The sequence below is a fragment of the Catharus ustulatus genome, chromosome 6 (genome assembly GCF_009819885.2).
Source record: "Catharus ustulatus isolate bCatUst1 chromosome 6, bCatUst1.pri.v2, whole genome shotgun sequence".
NCBI lineage: Eukaryota > Metazoa > Chordata > Aves > Passeriformes > Turdidae > Catharus > Catharus ustulatus.
The window spans coordinates 12,470,356-12,495,670 of NC_046226.1; the positions used below are offsets into that span (position 1 = coordinate 12,470,356).

General features: G+C 41.6%; 1 protein-coding gene across 6 annotated transcripts in view; it reads right to left on the reverse strand.

Annotated features, from left to right (window-relative positions):
* EVL (Enah/Vasp-like) overlaps positions 1–25,315 on the reverse strand; it is a 117,571-nt gene that overhangs the window by 54,936 nt on the left and 37,320 nt on the right. For 5 of the 6 annotated variants that reach the window (XM_033062735.2, XM_033062731.2, XM_033062733.2 and 2 more), the window contains exons 2-3: positions 12,329–12,497; positions 5,574–5,751 (exon numbers count right to left, since the gene is read on the reverse strand). In XM_033062735.2, the coding sequence (XP_032918626.1) occupies positions 5,574–5,751; positions 12,329–12,497 (347 nt within the window). Of the gene's footprint in view, positions 1–5,573; positions 5,752–12,328; positions 12,498–21,045; positions 21,142–25,315 lie in introns of those variants that run through there. The other variant, XM_033062732.2, reaches the window with a different exon arrangement.

The window sequence follows — 25,315 nt, forward strand, 5'->3', positions numbered from 1 at the left end:
GAATATTCCATTTTAAGGCTTTATAATCTGCACCAACACACCTGATAGTGTGGGAAATGAGTCCACAGTGCAGCATGCAAAGCACCTTGCATGGAGCACGGATCTCTTTACCCCAGCCCAGTTTTGGAACCAGCTGGCTGCAAGTGGGCATTGTGTTCTGTGGTGGGTCCCTTCCATTATTGATGAGCTATTTTATGTATTATGCAGTGCTGTAATGAAGATGAAGTCTTTTGTCTTCCCACACTGTGTCCTCTGTGGGGCTGGGAAGTCTTGGGGCAATATTATCAAATAAAACAGGCACTGCTTTGTAGAAGATGAATGCAGATGACTGGATTTCCCAGAAGTTACACTTTACTGCCACTGAAAGATTGAGGAATGCAGGACTAGTTGGTAAATTTTAATGAAAAAATGAACTGAATATAACACTAGAAAAAATATTAAAAACCCTGTTTTATAAAAAATACTTTTGTCTGAAATCCAGTACACCATAATCTTCACATGCATCCTTCACTGACAGAAACCTTGCAAATACTTAGGGCATCTAACTAGGAGAGAGAATGTATGGTACATTCTGCCAGTTTATCTGCTATTTGATGAATTAAAGCTTTATTCTTTTATTTCTCAAAAGTGTTTTTCAAGAAACTTCCTCCCAGCAATACAAACATTTCATTTCTGAAAAAGGGAGAGAGCAAAATGACTGAAGGAATAGAAAAGTATCTCAAATTCCCAAGAACTTAATTAAATTCATCTTATGGGAAAGGAGAAATAGATGTCAAATAATCCACAGTGGTGGAAAAGGCAGCAGATCTTTGAACCAGAGGAAGAGGAGTGAGGAGCAAATCCTTCTGACTATAAAAACCTCCTCCCTGCAGAGGTAAGGCTGCGTCTGTGAAGCTGAAGGCACAGGGCTGAACTCTGCACCCTCCATGACCTATGTCAAGACACTTAGAACAAGAAAATGGCTTTTTTACAAGGAATAAATAAAGAAATAAATCACTATTAATTTTCTTCAAACCTCTCTCTGTCTATTTCAAGCTTTCCTCCAACATCTCCCTTCTTAGATAAGGCAGCTGACCTCTAACTATGATAACTCTGCCATGAGCCCTCTGCATAAGGCTTTTCAGCATGTTCTGTTTACATCTAGAAATGGAGTTTTCATACATTGTGAGTAAACAATAACTCTGAGTCCTCAGGGCACAGACATCAAAGGAAAAGCAAAAGTTCACAATATATTCTATTTACTATGTCACAGGAAGCATTTACCAGCAGCACAAATCAGAGTTCTAGTTCTTCTCCAGGAGGTACAAAGTCTTTCGGCCTTGGAAGCCCAAGATGCCCTCAGAGCTGGTCATGCCAAGGCACAAAGCTGAGCCACTGTCCACTTTTGGAACATGGGAACATGCAGGTGATGGGACTCAATGTCTGAAGCAAGGAAATAAGGAAAGAAAAAGATGAAGAGCTCCTTTCCCTGTTCCCAGGAATTTGGGGAACAAGAAAGAGAAAATATTCTCATTCCCTCTCTCCCAGAAGTGCAGCCACTCCCTGGGAGAAGCACTGAGTGCACAGGCTCCACTGAGCCCTGCAAAAAGTTACCTTCATTACAGGCACCACTGCCTTTCCTGCAAAATTGTGGCAGGGAAGAACTTGCCCGTTTTAGCTTACTAATGTTCTCACGTTATGTCCTGCTCCAATAACCATGCTGCCCTGCCACCAGTCACTACATTTGCTAAATCTAAGAGGATGTAAGCCCCAGCTGCAGATGACAAAGCAAGCTGGTGATACCCTACCTTGTACCAGGTAATTTATGCCAGTGAAAGGTCTGTCTTTTCAAAGTGGACACCCAAGAAAGAAAAACAATTATATGGGAAGTTGTTTGTCATATTAATGGTCTTACTAAATGGCACCATTAAAGCACTCTAAGCAAGAGATTTGGTAATAAGCAAGTCAGTGTTAGCATTTGCTGTCATTTTGCAGGCTGGCTCAGGACCAACTTTTCTCCTTTTGTTTGCAAGGGAGAACAGATTAAAGAGATGTATAAGGAAATCAAAGTAATTAGGTACATAAACAAGCTGCCAGGTAAACAATTGTGATTCAGTGAGGCAACTGTCAACCTCTAAAGGAAGGATGGCACGTATTTGTAAAATTAATTCTGTTTTAGTCCCATTTTATCTGCTTTTGGATTACTCCTAGCCTAACCATTAACATCCTTACAAAGCACAAGAATGAGGAGGTCTGTGTTCACCTCTTTCAAGGCTTGCTTTAGCCCACCCTGGGGATGTGCACTGGGAGAGGCTGAGAACACCAGAGCATGAGAACCTGGACACTGTAAGGTGTCCAGCTGTCTCCATAGGTAAGAGTATGAGTACAGCACTGCAGAAACACAACCAGCCAGAGAGTTTAGGCTAAGGCTTTTGTCCCAGTTTTTGCAAACTCTGGGATGTCACACTCCTGGGAAGACACCTGCCCCAGCGCTGATCTTGCCATGTAACCTGGCTAAACACCCAGACTGTAGGATCTGATTCAGCTCGTTTAACCTCTGTCATTTAACAAAGCACTTGTTTAGTTGTCACTCATGGCTCATGCAGTCAGAACAGAGAGATCAGTGCCTGTGGTTATTCTTGGGCATTATAGTTTTTCTTGTGAAAAAGAGGGACAGTACAGTAATTCCCATCACTAGCTCACAACTAGTGTTCATTTGTTCAAGTGTGTTCACTTGAAGTGAGCCAGTCATTTGAAAGTCAGCACTATGTAAAAATTATTTCCAGCTCCCCAAAACATAGACTGCTACCATTTTTTCAAACTACTTCAGGTTAATGCACCATTCAAAACCCCACACCATTACTTTGTGCCAAGACCAGTTATTTTTCCAAATTTAACAGTACCCTGACTCCACGTCTGCTGAAGATGTGATGCAGTCTCACATCTACTGCTGTAGTCTACCATGATTAATATTAGTTTATGGAAGTGGGTGGTAGAAGGAGGGGAGAAGCAGCCATGGAAGCCAGAATCTATTCAACTATGGGAGGTTCAGCAGTACTCAAATGTAATAATGTCTCAGTGGGGAATGTAAGAAAAACTAAACATTAGAAATAGCACGTGCCAAGCAGTGCACACAGCATATCCAAGCTGCAGAACAGCAGAGATAGGGTTTGCTGCCCTGAGAATGTGGCAGAGGGAGCCTCTGCTTCACCCTGTGGTTTTGGTTGAGCTTTTTGAGTGTATGAGCAGTTCTGGGCATACAAATGCATACAAAGCTGCCATCCATCTGCATAAGCACATGGACAACTTTAATACATGGGTGCATGGATATAATAAATACTTTTATTCCTAATGATTTTTCCATATGAATAAAGCAGACCCTAATGCAGCATGCAGGCAGCAGAACAGATGGAGTATGCAGGCAGTGGCAGTGCCTGAAAAGATATATGGATATGTGTGTTTGTGTGAATTACTATTCACATTAATTCATGCCCACAAAAGCTTAAGGGCTATAGGAGCCTGGAAGAGCAGATATGAAAAAACATTTCATACCTTATATCCATTATACTCTAGCTGTCAATTTGGATGCTGAGATCACTGCAGTAATGGGAAAATTTACAATGATATAAAAAACTTCATTCTGATCCATTACCAATGTGTAGCTAATATTAAAGAGAAATACCTCTGCAAATAAGTTTCGTAATTTAAAAGAAAAAAAGAAAAAAGAGTATTTTTGGAATTTGTTTCACAGAACTAGAGGGTTTTAGAAAAAATGCTGAAATTCCCTTTAATCAAAATTTCAGTTTTTGACAGATTTGGTTGTAAAGCACAGGACAATCTTTGCAATTTTTAACATTTTATGTACGAGACAAAAATGTTGCTGCAGACTGAATGTTTACCAAACCATTCTTTCTTGTCCAGAAAAGAAAGTTTTTTCCTCTGTGACCCAATTCATGTCTTTGAATGTGACAACTACAAACACTAAATACAAGCTCTGTGGCATGGACTGGATTTTAAACCTTTAAAACATCTAAAGCACACTTTTGGTGTGCTAAGGAAATGAATTTAAAAATACCCAAAAAAGCAAAATGCAAATTATTGCTGGCTGTATATGCATAAACTTCTCAAAAATTTAGTAGGCTTTTCAAGTACTTAAAAATACTTTCTTCAAAATACCTGTTGTTCATTGCTAGGTGTAGCTAACATAACTTAAGGAAGTTTCTTGTATTTCAGCCTATGAGCAATAAATTCTTATCCTGAGACTTGTGTTTCCACAATGAACCTCCCTGAAACAAACTCAAAATCCTGCAAAAAACTCACTCTCTTTGATGGGAAGAGACAGATGGGAAAAAAACCCAACCCAAATTTAAGGGCTTTTGGAAGAAAGGCAGACTCATCACAGACATTAAACCAACCACTGCATCCAGACCATAGTCAAAGTATCCAAATTTGGAGGTCTAAAGGGAGCACATCTGAGCACACAAAGAGCTCTGTACTCTTCAGACTTTCACGAGTTTAGGACTGGTGAATCTTGGCCAGATTTCCTCATGAAATCTCCTGCTGTGGCTCAACTACAGCTGAAAATGTTCACGATTAAGAAAGCAAAATTAAGTCCTCAGTACTTCTAAACATAGCTAAGAATTTGAAATATGTCTTGATTTCGGATGAGTTTTGCATTTGCCAGCTTAATAGAACAGAAATAGCAAAATAAAAAATGTGAACTTATATTACAAGTACACCTTTTAGTAAGACCCATTTGTGTATGGAAGGTTGTCAGGAGACAATCTTTCTCTAAAGAGCTGCTGTCCGTCACCAGTGAACACTGCAGTGAAACCTGGATGGCAGCAAGTGATGCAAACTTTGACTCACCGTGTTTGCAAAAGGAAAATAAGGCTGTGGTGAATGTTTTTGCAGAAAAAAAAAAAAAAAGACACTACACAAGGACTGCTCTGTTCCCAGCCCAGGAGCTGCAGAGAGGTCATTAAGTGTGTAACTGAGGGCAGTGCTTCATCCAGATACCACAAACCAGAAACTGGTTTCCACTGAGAAACAAGGACTTTATTTTGGGCCCAGTTCAAGCTACTGCAATGACAAATTCACAGAACAGCAAACTTCACCACAAACCTCTTCTACAGTCAATATAGTATTCAATAACCAAATGCCACACACTCCTCTTTTGGAAAGCTGACCCACGAGAGCCAACAGCTGAAGCACTGGAAATACCAGCTCCAAGTCCTATCCTGTAAGATTTTGCTAATTTTACTCTAGCTTCTGTTTACTTCAAGTTTTGTTCTACTATCTCATATGCAAAACAACACATACACAGATCCACATAAATCATTGGGGGTACCTGCCTGCTGAGGCATTCCCAAATAACTATTTGTTTCCTATGGTGAGTTAAGGCATCATAAAAAATCAGCAGAAAGGGAAATAAAATCTGAAAACATGCAATTCATACTACAGCAGACGCTGATCTAAAGGCTAAGGTTTTTTATTATAATGTGTTTTATGATGGCATAATATCCAACACAATTGCACTAGGTGATTGGTAACAAGCATTTTAAAGTGTCACAGATAAACAGAGATTAATTTACCTCCATCTTGTGAGTTCATGATATTCAGAGCAAACAGCATTGCATTGGAGAATGTGGTAGCCTCTTCCTTGCTTGCAAAATTCAAGCCATAGACCTGCCGTGCGTCGCGCCATTGATGAAAGGTAGGTGTTGCTTGATTGTACTTCAGTCCTTTCACAATTGAGTAATTAATCACTACCTGTGAGTTGGAACAGAGGGGTAAGGATTATCAACAGCTGTTTTCAGTGGGAAAAAACCCACCCAAGCCTCGTGTGGAGGTTACCAAAATGGGTAGAGGCAGTTCCTACGGCAGCTCCTGCACGGCTGCACGGTAAGGCAGTGTTTGTTTCACTGACAGGAGACCCACATCTAGGGGTGAGATTTACAGCAATTCAGTTCAGCCTCGGGGACTTGCAAGCCAGTTTTGCAAAATCTATTACCTGCTTGTGTTTTCTACAGCACCTCCACACGATGCAGCTGTGCAGATGCTGCAAACAGCTGTCAGGAGCCAGGGCCAGCAGCTGTTTCCATCTTTTGGAGGATGATCATGCCCAATCATTAAAAAAAGAGCCAGACAGAGTTCTTGGCACTAACCTTGCCCTATAGCACATAAATGTTTGACTCATTGCACCAGTTTTGCTTTCCTTCTCCCACCACCAGCTTCTTGTGCTTAGACTTTTTCTTTAGAATCAGGCAATGACAAACCTAGAAAACCATTCCTCTCCCACCTTCTCCCTTGCTGTACATGTGATGTTTTTCAGGCAAGGGGTGACTGCAGCAGAAGGCTATTTCTTTTGAAATTTAATCTGCTAAATGCAATGAATGCCCTGTTTATCCTTGGGCAGGGCACTGGGACACCCAGCTACAGCTGGGATCCAGACTGAAACCTCCAGTGCTGAAAGTGTGAGCTGCTAAGGGTGGAGAGTCAGGAGTGCCCACGGCACCACTGTACCACTTTGTATGCAGAATTTATGTTAGAGGTGGACCCCACATACCAGAAAACCTAGCAATTCATTTTTTTTGCAGTCCAACCATCATTTTGGAAAGTTTCCTGTTAACACTATGATTGCAACTAAAAAGCTTCAGTGTATTTAATTAGTCCAACAATATTTTTGGTAGATTACTGACAATTCGTAATTATACGGGCAGTCTTTTAGAACTAATTTCAAAGATTAACGACTCCTAGCTGTGAGTTTTGAATTTTCAGTGGATTGCCAGTTTTAACTGGCAGAGAAGCATTAACAAGCACCTAACAAGGAACAAATTGTTATACATACATTAGTGTTTTTGAAGGATAACACTGTCTCATTGACACAGTTAACAGATGTCGTGTAACTTTACTATATTAATATACAAAAAAATATAGAAACCAGCAAAGAAGCAACTAGACTTCTAGATGATTACAGATATACTCTTATTTCTAGGATGCATTTGCTTACAGAGCCAGCATTAGAGAGTGATGTAGAAGACAGTCTTTGAACACTTGGTCTGGCTTTAGGCACAAATATGATGCACTCAAACCTGTATCATTACTAAGGCTCCACGAAAATGCATTGAGAAGCAATCAGACCTAAACTGCTTTTTTTGTCACATTTCATTGAGAAATTCCTGACCTGTGAGCCAAATGAAGATGCAGCCATACATTGGGTATGCAGGCTCCCAAGAATTAGTCCCCTGGAAATGGGAACCGTGTCACCCACATGCCATGTAGGAAGACACACACCCCAGCCAGAAAGTGGAAACTGGTCACAGCAAAAGCATGGAACTTCCTCTTGTATTTGACAGCTTGGATAGCCTTGTCTCCTTGCAAAATTGTGACATCACCCCCCATTCTTCTACTGAGCATTGGGAGAGCCTGTACCAATGCTGCTCACACTCAAAGAGTCTCTTGAGCATCAAGTAGACTCATGCCTGGATTTCTAAACCAACAGTTTTAACATGGACCAATTTTTAAGTCTTCCAACCATTTCTGAGTAGACTAACCAACGGAAGGCATAGGCAGTATCTTTGAGGAAAAGTTTAGAAAGATTGTGAGCTTCTACCAGGCTTTCAAAGTTAGTCTTCCTCACCTACTCACAGAAACCTCTGTTTCAAAGGACACCACTATCAAAGCCCAAAGAGCACCAGAGGGTACAGTGCAGCTGTATAATGAAAGGCAGAAATTGTAAAAACCCATCCCAAAAATTGTTTCATGGAAGTCAGGTAAACTGTCCAAAACCTGCTTCCAAGGAACTCCAAGGATCTGCTTTGTTCTGAAGGTTAGATCCCTTTAATTGAATAAAGACAGAATTTAAATGTTGACCTTCAGTAATCATCAGGATGCCCACACATTTAACATCTTGTCTTCAAACTAAAATCAGAGGGTTTACCGAGAAATTAATTACTGGGAAATGAAACTTATAGTAGCCAGAGTTTCATTTTTATCTCCTTTGGCTCGTGTTTATAGAAGATAGGGAAAGAAAAGGAGGGGATCTCCTGCTGTTGTTAAGAAAGAGTGCACAAAGGTGTCTTGTACAGATGGTGTGCAGACTCTGCAAGGCACATGATGAAAATGAAGTGCCTCAGAGCAGTAATTAAAATGAGGAAGGTCTCCCTGTTTGAAGCACAGGGTTTTTTACAGGTGCTTCTAAGAGATCTTTCCTCTAAAGCTTTGTATGTCAGTAAGACAGCACATCTGCCGGGCTGAGCAGACCAACAGTTCATCTTTTAATCTTCAGCTGCGGTCTACAATTGGGAAAGTTCTCTCTGGAAATCTTGAAGAAGTAAATCATGGATTTGTCCATGGCAAACAGTTCTTCCTATAACTCTTCCCCTAAAATTTGACTTACAAGCTGAAACATAACATTTTATGTGCCACTTTTTTTCCTTTTCAACCCTCTTTTAGCATTTTATGTCAACATAAACAACATAGTCTTACTGATATATCTTACTGATATACAAGTCTGTGTTGTTTTGAAGCCTGTTAAATTCAAAACCTCAAAAAAGCTCAAAACCAAGAAGCCCTTCCTTTTGACTGCAGAGCTGTGAGCTGTCAGCAGCGACGAGGGTGGTGGCTGATGGGACTCACAGGAATGGGGCTGGAAGGGATGGAGCAGGCTTCAGGGAACACCTGAGGTGTAAACACAGCCAGGAGATGGGAAGAGTTCCCACACAAGCCTCACCACCAATATTCTTGCTTATTAAAGCAGGACAAGACAATTGCTTGTTTCTGCAGAGCATGAAATGGTTCAGCAGCTTGGGCCCTGCCATGCTGCCAGCACTCGGGATCACCTCTCAGGGAGCAGCCATGACTGCTAAAACAGCAAGGATGGAAAAACTGCTGCAGCTGAGACCAGATTCTTTACTGCTGTAGGCAGGCCCAAACCTGATGAACGTCTAATAAGTTACAATGGTGATTAATTGGTTCTTTCTTTTCAAAAACTGTGGTTAGCTTCTATCGCAAGAATCCTGTTCCTGTTTCGGTCTTGGCTTGGGTTCATGTGTAAAATGTCTTGGCTTCCCCAAGGCCCTTTTTCTACATTCACTTCTCAGCCACATGAACACACCAGCCCCTCAGGAGATGTGATTCAGTTCTGAGCTGCACCCTCCTCCCTGCCTGTTTGTTCAGCATGTGCCTTTGGGTGATGAGATCATGCTGGACTGACATCACTTGATGTACAGTCCTAATTTTAAACCTGCCCTTGATCAGGACTCTGGAATGGGGAGCTACTGCTTTTTAGCTTCGTGAGCTTCTTGCATGGTGACTGAAGTTCACACATGTCATCTTGACAACAGGCCAGGTGACAACAGCTGGCAAGTTGCAACAGGGGTGTAAAAGATGTGATTGCGACTGTTGGCTTCAAGAATCACAGAATCATAGAATTGTTCAGGATGGAAAAGGCCTCAATGAACATCAAGTCCAAAATGAAACATTTCCACCAGGAAACATCAAAGCTCATGACATTAAGTGATTGTAACACCGATCTGGCCTGAGCTTCAAACCAGTTCTGGCCTCTGTGGCCACTTCAGAGCTTCAGGACTGCAGCTGTGGCTTTCTGAAGGCTCTGCTCAGGCCAGCACGAGCCTGTGCAAGGCTGCACCTTGCTCAGAGCAGCACGGGCAGGTCAGGCACAGCGGGGCTGTGGCCACCACGCGCGGTCAGCACCGCGCCCGGACACAGAGGGAACCAGAGCACGGCCACTTCCTGCAGCTCTGCTGCTCTGCAAACCATATGTGGGGAACTCTTCAGACACTGTCAGCTAGAGAAGGAGATAAGGAGATAAGGAGATAAGATAAGCACGAGAACACAGTGTCATAAGCTACAGCACATGCACCAAAAAAAGGATAGAAACAGAAAGGCAGACAGACAGAGACAAGGAGTCTGCAGAAGATGAGATGTGAAAAATGAAAAAGAGGATGAAAATTAAAGAGAGATATTATTCCTGGTGTAATATAAACCAACAAAATTAAAAGGGAAAAAAACCATCCCTTCATCAGGCAGGGATGAAGCCAGGAAGATTAGTCTGTGCCTTGAAAATAGTATGTAAGAAAAGTTTAAATTGTTCCTCCATGGTGTTGTTGTATTACATATTTTAAACTAGTTTCTCAACTCCTCAAAAATCTATGTAGCTTCATCATATATCAAATCACATTTTAGCTGAAGACTGGTCATTTTCAGATAAATATATCTTTTCTGGCAAATCAACATCTTTACTAAAGCCTCAATGTCAGTGAGATTTAACAGAACCTGACAGCAAGCATGAAAAGGCTTGAACAGAGAATTATTTTAACTGAAATTCATTTCTATTCTCTTTAAATGCAAATATATAGCAAGCCTAGCAAGCTTATGACTCCATGTGAGACTCATATAAAATATATTAAATTCTGAGTCTTGAGACTGATTTCAGAGTGTTCCTTTGAATACTACTATGCTACAGTGTCTTGACTTTATTCATAATACTGGATTTTTGCAGTCATATTTAAGAGGAAGACTTTGTTTCAGGCAGTTTTAGGTGACTAAGGTAAGTGACAATATTTTCTGTTTATTTGAAAGAAGATTTTTAGTCTTTAAACTCTCAAGAAATACATTCTTCTACCTGTTTCTTTCTGAACTGAGATGATCTTTAGATAGCATGCAGCATCTTCACAAGTTAAAGCATTTGCAAGCAAATAAAATATTACAGTTAATGCAAAGCATGTTCAAAGTGTAGCTTAAGATTTGACTTTTTAATATGTCCTACTCTTTAAACTGCATACTCTGATGAAGACAGATCTCTGGTACTTAGTCTCCCTTACATATACACATATTGACTTTATGACTTCTGCTTTTTTAACACCAGCTATTCAGTCCCATCTAGATTACAGTCACAAGAAAATAATTTACATTCACCTGCTGGCTAGGTAAAATAAAGAACTAGCATGGCCTGGGACAAAGCAGTACTGGATTTCATAACTGACTATGAAGACATTGTATTTCATTTATGTTTGAAAATATTTTCTCTTTCTGAATGGAACTGCTTTCATATATTGCCTTTGCTCTATGGAGAAGGATAAAAGCAGTCATGAAACTTCTGGAAGATGTTTCAGAAGTGCATTGCAAGGAGCTGAAAGCCAGTATGCTCAAAACCCACCTATTTTTGTTCTGCTTTTCGTTTCTCAGAATGATAATTCTGTATATGCATGGCGTAGCAAAGTCACTACCACCTCCAGCAAGCAACCTGAGTAACTTTTCCAGTTGGCCCAAGCATCTTTACAGCTGTCAGCTGAGGATCATCAGCATTTCCCCAAGCAGATAAATCCATTCAACATTTGTGGTGGCTGAGAGGTGGTGGTGCCCTGGCTCCTGCTCTTTGGGCTGGCCTGACCTGGCTCAGCCTGGCTGGATTTGCACTGTCCCTGGCAATCTCACACCAGCAGCAGGGCTCACCTCACCTTCCCAGGAGTCAACACCACTCCTGAGCCCACAGGCAACCACTGGCCCACTTTTTTCTGATCCTTGTGCCACGCAGAGGGCTCGAGGTGAGCGCAAGGTGGGCTGCCACTGCCAGCCAGCCTCATGCCAGCACACGGGTGGAGCCCTCAACTCTGAAATTCCTGCTCTAAAATGCAGGTACTGCACCACTACTGCACTCAAGGGAACTTGTTTGGGGTCTGACTGTGACACTTGGTCAGGGAGCTCTGATGGCATGTGCTGCCCAGCACACCCCACACCAGGCAGCCCTGGGCTGAGCATCGTGCTTTGGGGGCCAACGGGGGTCTGATCCCACTTCTGATAATCTAAATCCCATATTATTCCTTTAATACCCAAGGAGGTCCTGTAAAATTAGTCCTCTGTAAATCAGATCACAGTGGGCACCTAGGATTTTAAAGTGCATTACAAGGAACTAATTGCTTATCACAGCAATGTAACAACCACACTTCGTGGGACAGCAGTGCAGAACAATTGATTTTTATTTCTATTTTTAATATAGTACTAAAAACAAGTAAAAAGTAATTTGGGGGGAGCTGAGAGCAAAACCTGCAGAGTGAGTAAGACTCATTTCACAAGAAAAAATATGGGGAGAGGGGGAAAACACTTAAATCTCTTTGGCGTCTACCAAATATTATTTTTTCAAATAAGCAGTAATAATTTATGATACATTGTGTGTACAAAAAATTATACAAAACCTGAATTACTGGAGTATAAACAGACTAGCAGGCACCTTGCAGGGAGCAGGAAATGTTGCATTAGGTATAGAACTGAGGTTAGCAAATGAGATCAAAGGTTAATTTACAGGAAACTTGATATAGTTACTCACTTGTTGATCCTGCAGTTTAACTCCAACTACCCTGAAGGTGTTTGTGGCCGTGTTGTGGTATATGTTGATTCTGCTGAATCCCTGCTGTCCAGGTTTGATTGGCACCCATTTCTTACTGGTATCGTCATAGACCATAACTGAAGCTCGGGCTTGGCAAATACTCTGTTCACTGGGGAGAAAAACAAAAAAATCAGGAAATAAAACAGTGAATTTGCTGCTTATTGCTTATTACTTAAAACTTCTAAAGGGAAGAAAAAAGCCAACAGAAACTACTAATACTACTTTCAACATATGTTTTATAAGAGATCTGCTAATCCTTTGAATGCAATCTGTTAAATTAAAGCTGACGTGTTAAGTGCTCACAGACTTTAAAAACCTCCTGTATGCTGCTGTTTTGAACCAATAATCTATTTTATATAAAACATTAAGCCCTGAGAAATAACCTGCATCACATAAACATTATGAAAACTGTCCAAGAGCATGAATGCTCTATTTATTTTATGTATCTGCTGGCAAGCGAAGCCTTTTACATTTGCATGAAAACCTACCAATATTTTACAGCTTGCTGACAAAACAAACGTGACACCCACAGCTGAGTTATACATTTAAAACTGGAAGCAAGCAGACCTTGAACCAAAAGCCATGCTAGGTAAACTGAAGAAATCAATTAAGTTAATCCAGCTGACGCCTAATTCCCAGACCCACTGACGCACTCAGAAGTCCCAGAATACACGGTACAAAACACACAGGAATGCTTTTTTCCTTCATCCTAGTAGCAAAGAAAGTGGGGAAGGGGAATCCATGAATGTGGATGCATACCAGCATAAAAGTACAAAGCCACTATTTTGTATAGTGTAAATCAGTATTTTTCTCCTTCAGAGGTAAGAAATTCCTTAATACATTACCTCTTGTTTATTAGTCATATCCTGACTAATATACATATAGAGAATCATAATAAAACACACCCTTCAAGGGCAATAAATGCCACTGGCAAATGCTGTGACAAATACAAGTCAGAATTTCAGTTCTGCTCTCTTGACTTCCCAGCTACTTTTCTTATACCAGAGGAAACACAAGTTGAAGAAAAAAATGAATCCTGCAAGTTTTAGAGATTTGAGATCTTTAAATGTAACAGGGATTTTTAACAAGCAAACAGTGCACTTTATGATGCATTTATGATTCAGTTAGTGCATCTAAATGAAACTGTTGAGATCTTCGTCCTGCAAAAACTTTTAAGTTCATGACTGTCCTGTTAACTTTAGACCTAAATATAAGTATATATACACCTCCCTTCCTCAGCCCAAGCCATATTAAATAATTTTCAACAATGCAATAGCAAGTGGTTAATCCGCTTTGCACACAAATCCTTTCCTCCCTCTTTGTTTGGGTTTGCCTCCCTCACACACACACACACACACACACACACACAAGTAAAGAAGCAGCTCCTGGGTGATGCTAAACCATGTTGCTGCACTGCCACTGTGCCAAATTACACCACTTGTAAATTATACCAACTGCTGCACACCCAATCCTGCCTGACCCCATCACTGTCATCATTTTAATGAAAGGGAGCACGTTACTTCAAGTATTAAGAGGATTTGGGTTGATTACAGCAGCAATTTTCAATCTTTTCTGATTTGTGGGTCTCAAAAAGATTTCCAAGGCAGACGTATCCCCCATAGTACACTAAAGCCTGCTGACTCTGGCTTGTTTTGTCAATCATTTTGCACAGCCTTCAGGTAGCCCCAGACCTCCTCCAGGCTGGGGGTAAGGACTTTCCAGGCCTCACTGTATTTACAGAGGGAGCAATGATGCCAGCAGATATCTCCATAAAGAATAAGGCAGAAAATTCAGAATAGATTGTATTTTTATTACACATCATGGAAACAACTAAATTCTGTTACCAGAGCAATATATTCAGATCAAAAGGACTAAACATAATTTTATTTATAATGTTCAGAACTCATAAAATCCAGCTCATCCTCCTGTTGCTATTGCTTTGTGAGCAACCTGGAGAACAGCTGTGCCTTTGCTGATGTACTAACCCAGCAAACACCTCTCCTTCCTGTTTTTTAAGGTAAGCTAACGTCTTGTGGCAGCTCCTCCATATCTGACATGAGCAGCTGAGGGATTTGAGCTCCTTCCAGCCTGCCTAATTCTCCAACTGCTGCAAGAGCTGCATTCTGGCAGCAGTGGCAGCATTTCCTGCATCCTCCAGACCTGCTGGGGGACAGTCAGTCTGCCTTGGATTCACAGACAGGGAGAATGGGAGGGAAATAACACAGCAAAATGGCAGGTACACTGGACTGCCTTTGTCATATGGAAGTGGAAAGGCTAAAAAAATCCCCAGTGCAGTCTCATGGATGGATGGTGTTCACCTGCCTTTGCTACCAAGTGTCTTGTGCCACTTCCAGCTCCAGAGGTGGGGAAGCATCATCTGCCCTGGCCACAGCAGTGCCCTGCCCAAGGAGCCAGGGGCTCCAGGAAAATGTTCCTGGGAGAGTCACACTCAGCCAGTGTGACACCATGTCCTTCCCAAGCCTTGCCAACCACTGCAAGTCCTGCTGTACACTAAACATGTCCCTGGCTTCATCAGACCAAACCTAAAACCCAATACTGTCTCCTTTTCAGATGAATTTTGTAATCCATGATTATAATGAGCTGCTAAATTAGTCAAAATTAATTAAATTATCCCTACAACAAAGAGACTACACATAACCATCCAGACATGAGGGCCTTACAGCATTACTCACAATGCCATACCCAAATCCCAGTGGATACAGCAACTCTGCCTTCAGGCCCTGCTGCCACCAAAATCAGCAGCAAAGGACCTGCCACTGCCCTGTGGCTAAAACACAGATACAGACCTCAGGAGCAGTGCACCACAACCAATTGTTACTGTGACATAAAGCAACAACACATCAAGCTGGATCCCTGCTCTGCTGCAGTCAATGGAAGTTTTTCATCATTCATTTAAATGGAAGCAGGATTGAGCCTGTTATCTGGCCTCCAGTGAAATAACAGAAAGGAACATAAAACAGCACACGAGGGCAATCCTTTCCTGCAAAGCACTTCATCAATCTTTCAACATCCAAAATGCCTCCAGGGACCCATTGCTAGCTTGCTATCTTACCCTAAATGGAGGTGTAGCTCTTTATCCTGAAGACTTTCTACTCTTCTTATGCATAAAAGGCACAACTGTCCCACTGCTGCTTTAAGAGGCTTCTCTAAAAACAGCCCAGAAAGTGTTCCCTTTATAAAGCTCACTCAGAATCTCTGTATTGCACTCTGAACATTACTTTAAAAACAAATCAACCACCAGTGGTTTCGTGAAGGTCCAGCAAAATTTTTGGTTATTTTTAGGACGATACATCACTGATACTTATGTCAACTACATGTGACAAGTAATAAATGTGGGGCTTAGTAACACAACTCTGAGTAGCCATATTCCTTCTCCACTATAAGAGTTTGTTATATATTAGTATTTATAAGCAAAATTGTGCTTGCACACTTCTAGAAGTGCTTTACTTTTCTAATACACAAAAGTTACTGAAAATTTGGTATTTGATGGAGGTCCATCAAATTTCACACACATTAAATATTAGGAATTCTCCTACTAATATTTTATTTTACATTAGCATGCAGTCAGACTCATCCACCTGAGTTCCTGCCATAGGTAATTATGTATAAAATATATAAAAATTGAATTGTAGGGAGATCTTAATTATAAAATTGTTCCGGTTTGTGCACAACATCTACACCAATTTGCTACACTTTACTATGGGGCAGATTAAAGACATCATGTTTAAATGTGGAGGGGAAGAGGTTCTTCCTAGGGACTCCAAAACCTAATATGCACCCCTGTTTATTCTGAAAGCATTACATCATTACATCTGTGGGATGTCAAACCTCTGCACTAGTACCATTTGTTTGTCTGAAGTTAAAGAAAATCTGCTCAGTTTTGTTCAGAGGTTTTAGAGTGATTTTAGAGTTCACTCTAAAATTGAGTGTTCATAGTTGAGATTTAAAGAATATTGTTCCAATACTACAAAACTGTAAATGAAGAAAAAAAAATTTGTGGATAATATTGTTTATTTCATTCTGTGTGACACATTTTGACCCATTCTCATCCACCTCTTCTGTGTAAGATTCATGTTCAAAAATCATCAGATTAGTTAAACTGGATTTAACCCTTCTTGAAAGGGTCATCATTGACCTTTCTTGCCCAGCCCTGGTGAGAGAGGGCAGCCACTCTGAGACAGTGCAGGGAAGGTGCCTTTGTCCTGGAATAACACTCCTGTCCTCTTCCATCTGTTCAGAACCTGAAAAATGCAGTCCTTTCTTCCTGGCTTTTAGTAAGCGTATGATTACCAAGATCTACAGCCAAAAAAGAGCCACAGATGAGTATGGAATAGATGATACCAGGAATCTTGGGGAAATACCTGTACTTTTTGGTGAATTATCACATGACATTTAATGCAGTGACATGACCTTGCTGACTGGAAGTAATTAAATAGGAGGAAGAAATAAAGGAGGTGAGGGGTAACCAAATGACAGAAATTACTGTGGAGGTTGGCAGTGGAGGAGCCATGGGTCAGATAGAGAAAAGTCCTTCTGCTTCACTCTGCCTAGCCCAGTGGGTTTATCCAAATAAACCAAGCAAAAAGCTCAGGCTGGAACCACAAAAGACTTGTCACAGAAAATAAACAGGAAAAAGAGAGCAAACCATAATGTTTGGAGCAGAGCCTGGCTCTGAAGAGGGTCTAAGGCTTTTCCCTCTCGTTCCAGACTGAGGAAAAGTTGAGTGGCCAAGCTGCACTGTGCTCCTTCACTGACCTGTTTTCTCTACTTACACATTTATCCTCTTAGGAATAAAACTTTTGCAGAGCTTGGTACTGAGTGACTGAGCCACCTCTGACCAGCAGCCCCATGCAGAGCCTGCCATGGCTCAGGGTTATCCCAGTCCTACCCTGGACCCCCTGTCCAGCACCAAACCACCCAGAGGTCACACCCCTGGGGCAATGGGAGAGGTTTAAAACATTTCTCCTAGGGCCAAGACAAGGTCATGCAGCTTTTGGAGGGTCACCAAATCATGCTCACAAAAGGTGTAACAAATATCCACAACCAGCTAACTTTGGGACCAAACACCAATTCTGTGGCTTTACTCCAGCATGCCAGGTGGACCTGGACACTTCTACTGTCCTTCATATTTACAGACACAGCTGTGCCCTTGGGAAAAGACATTCCCTTAGCATAAACTCTGAAAGCTCCCTGACAAAAATCAAGATCTCGTGCTTTGAACCTATTATGGATCTACGTTTGTTCAAGCTGCTCACGATTCTTTAACCTTCAAAGATGCTCTTTTCTGGTATTCATAGAAAAAGCAAACATCTATTGGTACAAACATTTACCTTATTTTTCATTTCCAGCTCCCATACATTCCCCCTCAAAATTTATATAATTAAGAATTAAAAGTCATTTTAGACTGATCTAAGCACTCTTACTGGTGTGAGAATTTTTTGATATTACTTAGCCCCAGGCTTGCCTTATTTGAGAAGGAAACCTCAGCCCAGAGGATGTGGGACATAACTCATGAGTCATTTAGAACATCTTACTCCACTTGTCCACTAAGTCTGCCACAGAAGTCACACTTGTGTGGTTAAATGTGACCTGCAAGAAATTGCTGATGCTGATTTAAGAAGCTGACAGAATACTCTCAATGTCAGCTTAAACTAATGTAAATCCAAAATCCTGTATACAGAGATGTGCGCTCTGTGCAGTCCAGATCTGAGTTAACCTCAGAATTAGCAAGCTACAAGTCATGTTTCTGCAGCATTTTAAAATGTACTTCAAACACTAATATACTGATTTGCTAAACATTTTAACAGCTTTCACTTTAATAAATATGCCAATGACTGGGATGCAGGGAAAGTGTTTCAGTAGTAACCTGAAACAATGGACATTTCTTTCTGACCACTGGATTTAGAGTACAAAAATCTGAGAGACCCTCTGAACACAAGACAGTCACATCATTTGGGCTTATGTAGAGACCCTAGCTGAGATCTGAGCTTGGTACAGATAAAGCTGCTGTAGTGCAGGGGCTCTCCAGCCTTCCCACCAGAGCTTCACCACCAGCTCTGCTCATGACCCCACTCATCTTGGGAGCCTCATTTCTCCACCAATGTGACTCCTTCTGGGACCCCCTGTTTCAGAGTCTACTTCCCTCTGCAACCAAAGTTGCAGCACAGCCAGTGTAACCATCGTTCAACTTTGTCCCAGAGCCCTGAAGAACTTCCCCAAGCAATGTAGCAAGACCTCATAGCAAAAACACAGCATTTAGCCTCTTGATTCCAGCAAAGGGCAGCCCCATGGGGGCTTTACATCCAGAAAGGCACTTTTAATCCTCAATGACATAAAGATGCTGGACTATTTAATAGCAGATGTTTAAATAGTAGCAGCCACACTCTCATATATAATATGGAGGTGCCACAATAACTACCTCCAGTTATTTTCTGAGCTCCATTTCCTGGAATTCCCTGAAAAACCAACCCATGGACCCAGTGGTCAGAAGTTCTCAATTTGCACTCTTGCTTGCCTGCCTGTGCAGAGACCTACCCAACAGTGCTGCCCTTGCTCCAGTCAGCCTGAAGTAAAGCCAATTCCCAGAGAAGCTGCTATTTTTTTGGTCTCCAGCTCAGCTTGCACATTCACTTTGCAGATCTTTTGGTGCTGGAGTTTGCCTGCACTGCCAGCAGGAGATGAGCCTTTTGCTCTGAGCATCTGCTGAAAGTGCCTAACAATGACTGTTAAACTCCAGCATCTAAACAGTTTAATATTAAATAGTTAAAAGAAAATGGTAAAAATATGAAGCCTCCTTCATAAGCAGCTCTCAGAAGGACTGACGCTGTTAAATAAAGTCATGACACACCTGCAAGACAAATACATCATTTACAGAGCAGGAAATGGAAATACTGGTACTTAGAATGCTATCAAGAGTAAGATGAACACCCTCACAAGGAAGAATATTTAAAAGTTACTTTCTGTTAGGAATAAGACATTAATTTTGAATTCTCCCTTACTACATTGGCATTGTCCAGTGGGACGTGCCTTGTCCAGTCTCTGCTGCAGATACCCACAGCAGACATATCAGCTGGAAAGCAGAGAAGAGACAGTTTATGAGACAGTCAGGTTGCACACTAAGCCAGGACTTTGGCAGATGAGTTGCTAAATTTGGGAACATGCACACAATCCTGGCATGACCACAGAAACTTGCATAACCTTCTGTCACCCCTCAATGCTCTTGAGCATGGGAAAAGCGAGTAGAAATACAAAAAAATCCCACAGTATACAAAAAATCCCACAGTATGCAAAACATGACTGCAGAGGAACAGATATCTCACCTGGGCTGGGCTGTCAGTGCAGAACAGCTCAGCCCTCAGCACTGCCAGCCAAGGTCTGTGCAGAGCCCTGACCTCTTGGTGCCTGCCACAGCACTTAAATAGCACATCTGCCAATCAGTGGAGATTTGGGGCCAGCAGAGAGGCCACAGACTGATGCCCTTGTAAGCCGGCACATCTGCTTAGTTTATGTTGCTGAGAATTTTAAACCATGCGGCGTTGTTAATTTTAACCCATCCCTCTTCTGGTAGCTTTTGCACACTGAAGCGTAAGAATTCAAATGATTCTGAGGGGAACTCCAGTTATCAGCATCTCAATTCAGCATGCTAAGAAATGCTTGAAGAGCTCTGCTTTGCAAAAGGCACTTCACTGAGGAAGTGGTATGGTTAAGAGAAGTGCCATTGCTGCTGGGCACTGCTGCCAGCCATGCTCCAGGAAACGTTTCCTTCCAAGTTCCAGCAACTGACTGCTAATGGAATTTCCTAATGGAGGAACTTCACTGCTCCATTAATGCTTTGAATCAAGCACAATTTCTTTCTGTGAAGTGGGGTTCACTTTCAGATTTTACATACCACCTTGAAGATACACTTTGGGAATTCCTAAAAATAAGTATCAAGTAAACGCTTAGAAGTTCCTAAAAGTGAGTCAAGTAAATGGTCTGGAGAAACACCAGGAACTCAATTAGACAAAAACAGTAAAAAGGCAATTCGACTGGATCAGGTTGCTATTAATATGAACTACTTCCCTTCCCCTTTCAATTACAGAAATAAAAACAAGAAGTACCTAATCTTGTAAAATATGAATTATGCAAAACCCAAAACGGAACTGTCAAGTGAAAATACACGACTGAGGGCTCTCACTCATGGGCCAACATACCTGTATTTCAGGAGAAGGTGCCTTAAACAAAGGCTCTGAAAGACCATAATCATAACTAATGACCAGGAAAGGCAGACTTGCAAGTCAATAGAGGAAATCAACATAAAGATCTTTCATTAAAGCCTCATCACTTTGCCTTGATTTCCCTTCAATCCCAGAAGAAATGTAAATAAACCTGTGACAATTCCCCTCGAGCTGATGGAGGAATGAAGAAACACTCGCTTCATCAAGTCAGCTTCTCCCTCACTGCCAAGGGATGCATTTTAATGTAGCACTGCCATAAAAGCTTAATTACTGTTTTATACAATTATAAATTATCCTACCAGGCTATAACCAAAACACAAACCTTCTGTGTTTATCACAATATGTGCTCTCCTTCATGTCCAGTCACAATAATTCTGGTCCACAAATCCTTGCCAACAGGCACAGTCCCCAGATACTTACGTGCCTGCCATGGAGGAGGACCTGGTCAGGCAATCCCACAGAGGTATCTGCTCAAAGCCGGCACGTGTGCTCAAATCCAAACAGTCTATTTCACCTGAGCAGAAGACAAATTTGGCAGAGAGACAAGCCAAGAGTCTCTATGAAAGCTTATAACCAAAACAGGAAAGGGAAGCGCTATTGAGAGAGCAGGAGAGCAGGAAGTAACACTTATACAGCAGGGGCGGGGAAGGGACTTTAAAGAAGAAATGTATTATTTCTTATAGCTGCTTTACTGAGCAAAAGTATGAACAATATAGATTAAGATTAGATGCGCCATTGTTGGCTCATTGGAGGCATGGGCATTAAAAACTTTTCGCGCATTTTGTCAGCGCACAGGTTCACTGCCCAAGAAAAAGCAAAAGCAAATACAGCTCAGACCCAGAAAAAAAAAATTTGCTGTTATTCATTTATGGCACAGGTGTTTACACAAGGCAGAACCAAACCCAAGGGCCCCTGTGGTACTGAGGGCCCTGCACCGCCTGGCAGCCAACCTGGCATCCTGCTGAGGTCCAGCTCCAGCCCAAAACTTTAACTGGCACCGTACAGAGCAAATTTTATCTCTCTCACCTACTCAGATCCTTTTGCACATCTGCCCACCTCGACCTGGCACAGAGGATGCAGGGTGCAGACAGCAGGTAACTTCTCAAAGCACCCCACAAACTGCAGTGCTCCTCAGCTCTTGAAGAACTGCTGGAAACACAGAACCCATGATTTTACCATGGAGGCACACAGACTTTCCCTGGGAGTCAGCACCAGAGGCTCTGAGGTCTCCACTAATGAGAGCAAAACCTGCAGAGCCCTAAGGAGACCAGCCCTGAGGGGATCACACGATTCCTGACATCCTTGTAGTGCTTTCAGAGTGCAACATACACCTGTAAAACCTTAGATCCCTGTTTAATATAGCAAAAGGAGAGATGTGTAAGAAATAGGCTGAATTTGGCAAGGCACACCAGCTACACAACCCTTTCAGTGCAGTTTCTACTGGGGAGCAAGGGCTGCAAATGCTGCTCCACCTAAGCACGGGAGCAGAGCGCTTTTCACCTTCACTGTTTTTCCTGTTACAAGAGATTACTTTCATGGTCCAACTGAAAGACCTACAGAAAGTACTGCTGAAAGGGCACCTAGTGAAAACATGGGTGTCAAAAGCTGGCTGCTCTCACAGTTGGCAGTACACCGCCTGCTCAGCTGCTGCTTCCGGTTCCTCTGCAGAAAATCTCTGTATGACTGAAGAGTTTCAGCTTTCTGATGGGGGCAGTTTAAAAGCCAACGAGAATTAAAGTTCTCACAGACATTTAAGCACAGTTTTTTCTGTAGTGCTTTTTTTTCTCTCCTTTTTTCTCTTTTTTTTTTTTCTTTCCGTTTAATGAAGCATTTTATTATCACATTCTTGGGATTTCAACTTGGCTGCATTTTCCTGACATTACATCTTTCTGCCTTGAGATCTGTGTGGATGTTGGGGACTACCTAGTTTCGTTCAAAAAACCCTGCTTTTCATGAATTCAAAATATGACATTATTTGGGGTCAAGTGGCAGTTCCTCTATATAGCTCACACACTGCTTAGACTATAATGGTAGAGTTAGTCAGTGGAAATAGGACTTGACTGCATGTATTAAAAAGGACATAACCTGAAAAATGCATCTCCAAGTAAGTACAGACACAAATCACTAATGGCCCAGATCAGCCATGCTGGCTCCAGTGTTCTAGGCAGAAGGATACAGGAAGATGGACTAAGCAAAGATCTGAGGAGCCTTTTAATTTCTCTGATGTCATGTGTCTGAGATAGATGTGGTCACTGAATTGGGGGGAAGGAGACAGCACATATGAGATAGAATAGTTTCTCTGTTAAACCAAGCAGATATTACTCTCCTTACACACAAATATTAGCTGCAATAATATCAGCTAGAAAACCCTGGTTTTAAGGATTTGGTTGTCCTGAACAAGCACCTTTGAGGACACCTGGGAACTCTCAGCCTCCCCCCTTCGCTGGCACCATGTATGCTGAAAGCACAGCAAAGAGCAGATCCCTACTGACACATCCAATGTCACCCTAGGAAATAGTGACAGTGAGGAGGACAAAGCCCAGGGCTGCCTTTCCATGCCCCTGTCGTAAGCCAAATTAATTTCATTAAGCACCACAGCGTACATTCCAGCAGAAGTGCCTCTAATCACCTCTTTGCATTGCTAAAATGCCTCCATGGCCCTGGACTAGAAAGGGAGCACTTAGAAGGACACAGCACTCTGTGACAAATGACACATAAGACCGAGTAGCTGACTTCTATCCAGTCCTCACAAAGAACCATATGCTGGATAAACAGATTATTTCAGTCATGTGTTGAGATCTGTGTGAGCAGATCAGGATTCCTAAACACAGAAGCGAGGCTTTAGTTGCAATTAAGGGAATATTCCCATAGGTTTCCAAGCAGCACGTCTGCTGGCCATGTACTCAGCTTTCATGTTCCACAGACTCCCAAGTCTTGTATTTGCTTTATTTTGGAGAGTTTCATTACCAGATGAATCATGATGTGTATAAGACAACAATGCTACATATTTTCAATCCTTAGAGCTATAGGTTCAGCCAGAAAGGTGAGTGCCTCAGCCTCAAAATGACTCATCTCCAAACTCAAAACCCAGGCTTTAAGAATGAAATGAAGCACCGTAGAATGTGTTGTTTATACTACTGAAAAAATAAGAATCACAATCATAATATAAAACTGTACTGACCTAAAAGTTATTTGAAGGTTGACATGATTATATTTTTTTTCTTAATAAGCATGTTTTAGACCTTTCAAGTAACTATTTATATTTATATATCTGTTGGGCTTAGATTGCACAAATTTTGAAATTTACATATGGCAAGTCTTTCATTTAACGATTTCATGATTAAGAAATCTGGAAGTTCCCACTGAAATGGTACACTCATGTTTCATAAACTATAAGACAGTTTCATGAATATATGCACAAATGATATGCAACAGCATATAAAATACGCAGTTATATATTCAGATTTGTAAATCTAATTTCACAGCTGTTAATAGTCCTTGAATGTAAGACATTTCCTCATACACTGAGATTTGCAACTGTTAAACATGCTGATGAGGCAAAATAAATTCCTTGTCCTCAGAAAGTTTAACCCTGTATGTTAATATATGCTCTTGCTCTTCCAAATCTCTTCTTTTCCATGTTCCCCACTCACGTGAAAGGAGCAAGAGAGAAACCAGACAGGAGAGTAAAACATACTTATTTACTATTAGAAGAATTAAAAATGTGCAGTGAGGTGAAGTGCCAGCTGCCACTTCGACAGCAAAACAACTGATCCTGCACTGAGCATATTTTACAAATTCATCTTTTTGCGGATATTAATTTAGGATGCAATCCCACCACTGCTGAGGTCCAAGGGAATCTTTCCATGGACTTAGGAGGGACTAGATTTAGCCCTTTGTACAGATCCATTCAAGTAGTGATAAATAAACATAAGGCAGGAAAAAAAATCTTTTAAAGGCCACCAGTTATGCAGGATTTGGGAAGCCCTGTTCTTTCCTTCTGGGAAGCCCCTGGCTCTCAAGTCATGCAGTGCCCTTTGCTACGATGATTTAATCTCACCCTCACTGTGCAGAGGAACAGCCAGGACTCACCTGCTTCCAAGGGATGTTTTGGCTGATGCAAACAGCTCAGGTATTGCCTTAAGGAAATAACTGTATAGCAGAGAATTAACTCCGTGGCTGCCTTCAATTTTCCTCTCTATAAACTGTGATGAGCAGTGGGCAGGAAGCCCAGACCCCACGGTAAGCAGCATGGAACAAGTTATAGACCATATGGAGAGAAATAAACTGGCACTTCATACACGGGGTATCTACAATGCTTTTTTTTGCTTGAGTCAGCTAATTGCACATCCGCAAATCAGCACATTTATAACAAATGGAGCATTATGATATCATGGGAAATCTATTTAATATTATCAAAGTCTGCCAGGAAAAGTTCCCCTGAAATTATGGAAGTGCTTAAGAGTCCTGAGTGCCGGGGACATTTTACAGTCCTTATTAAACAAACATTTTCACATTGTTTCATGGCAGCTGGTGGTACCCAGGGCTGTATCTTCTGAGGCTCCATGTCAGCAGTCTCAGTGCAGCCACCAGCATGGGCATGTCCTGCTGCAGGCAGAAGGCACCTCTGTACCTACATCTAGAAGCAGCCACAGGCAAAGGTCAGCTACTGCTCCTATCAGTACCTCAG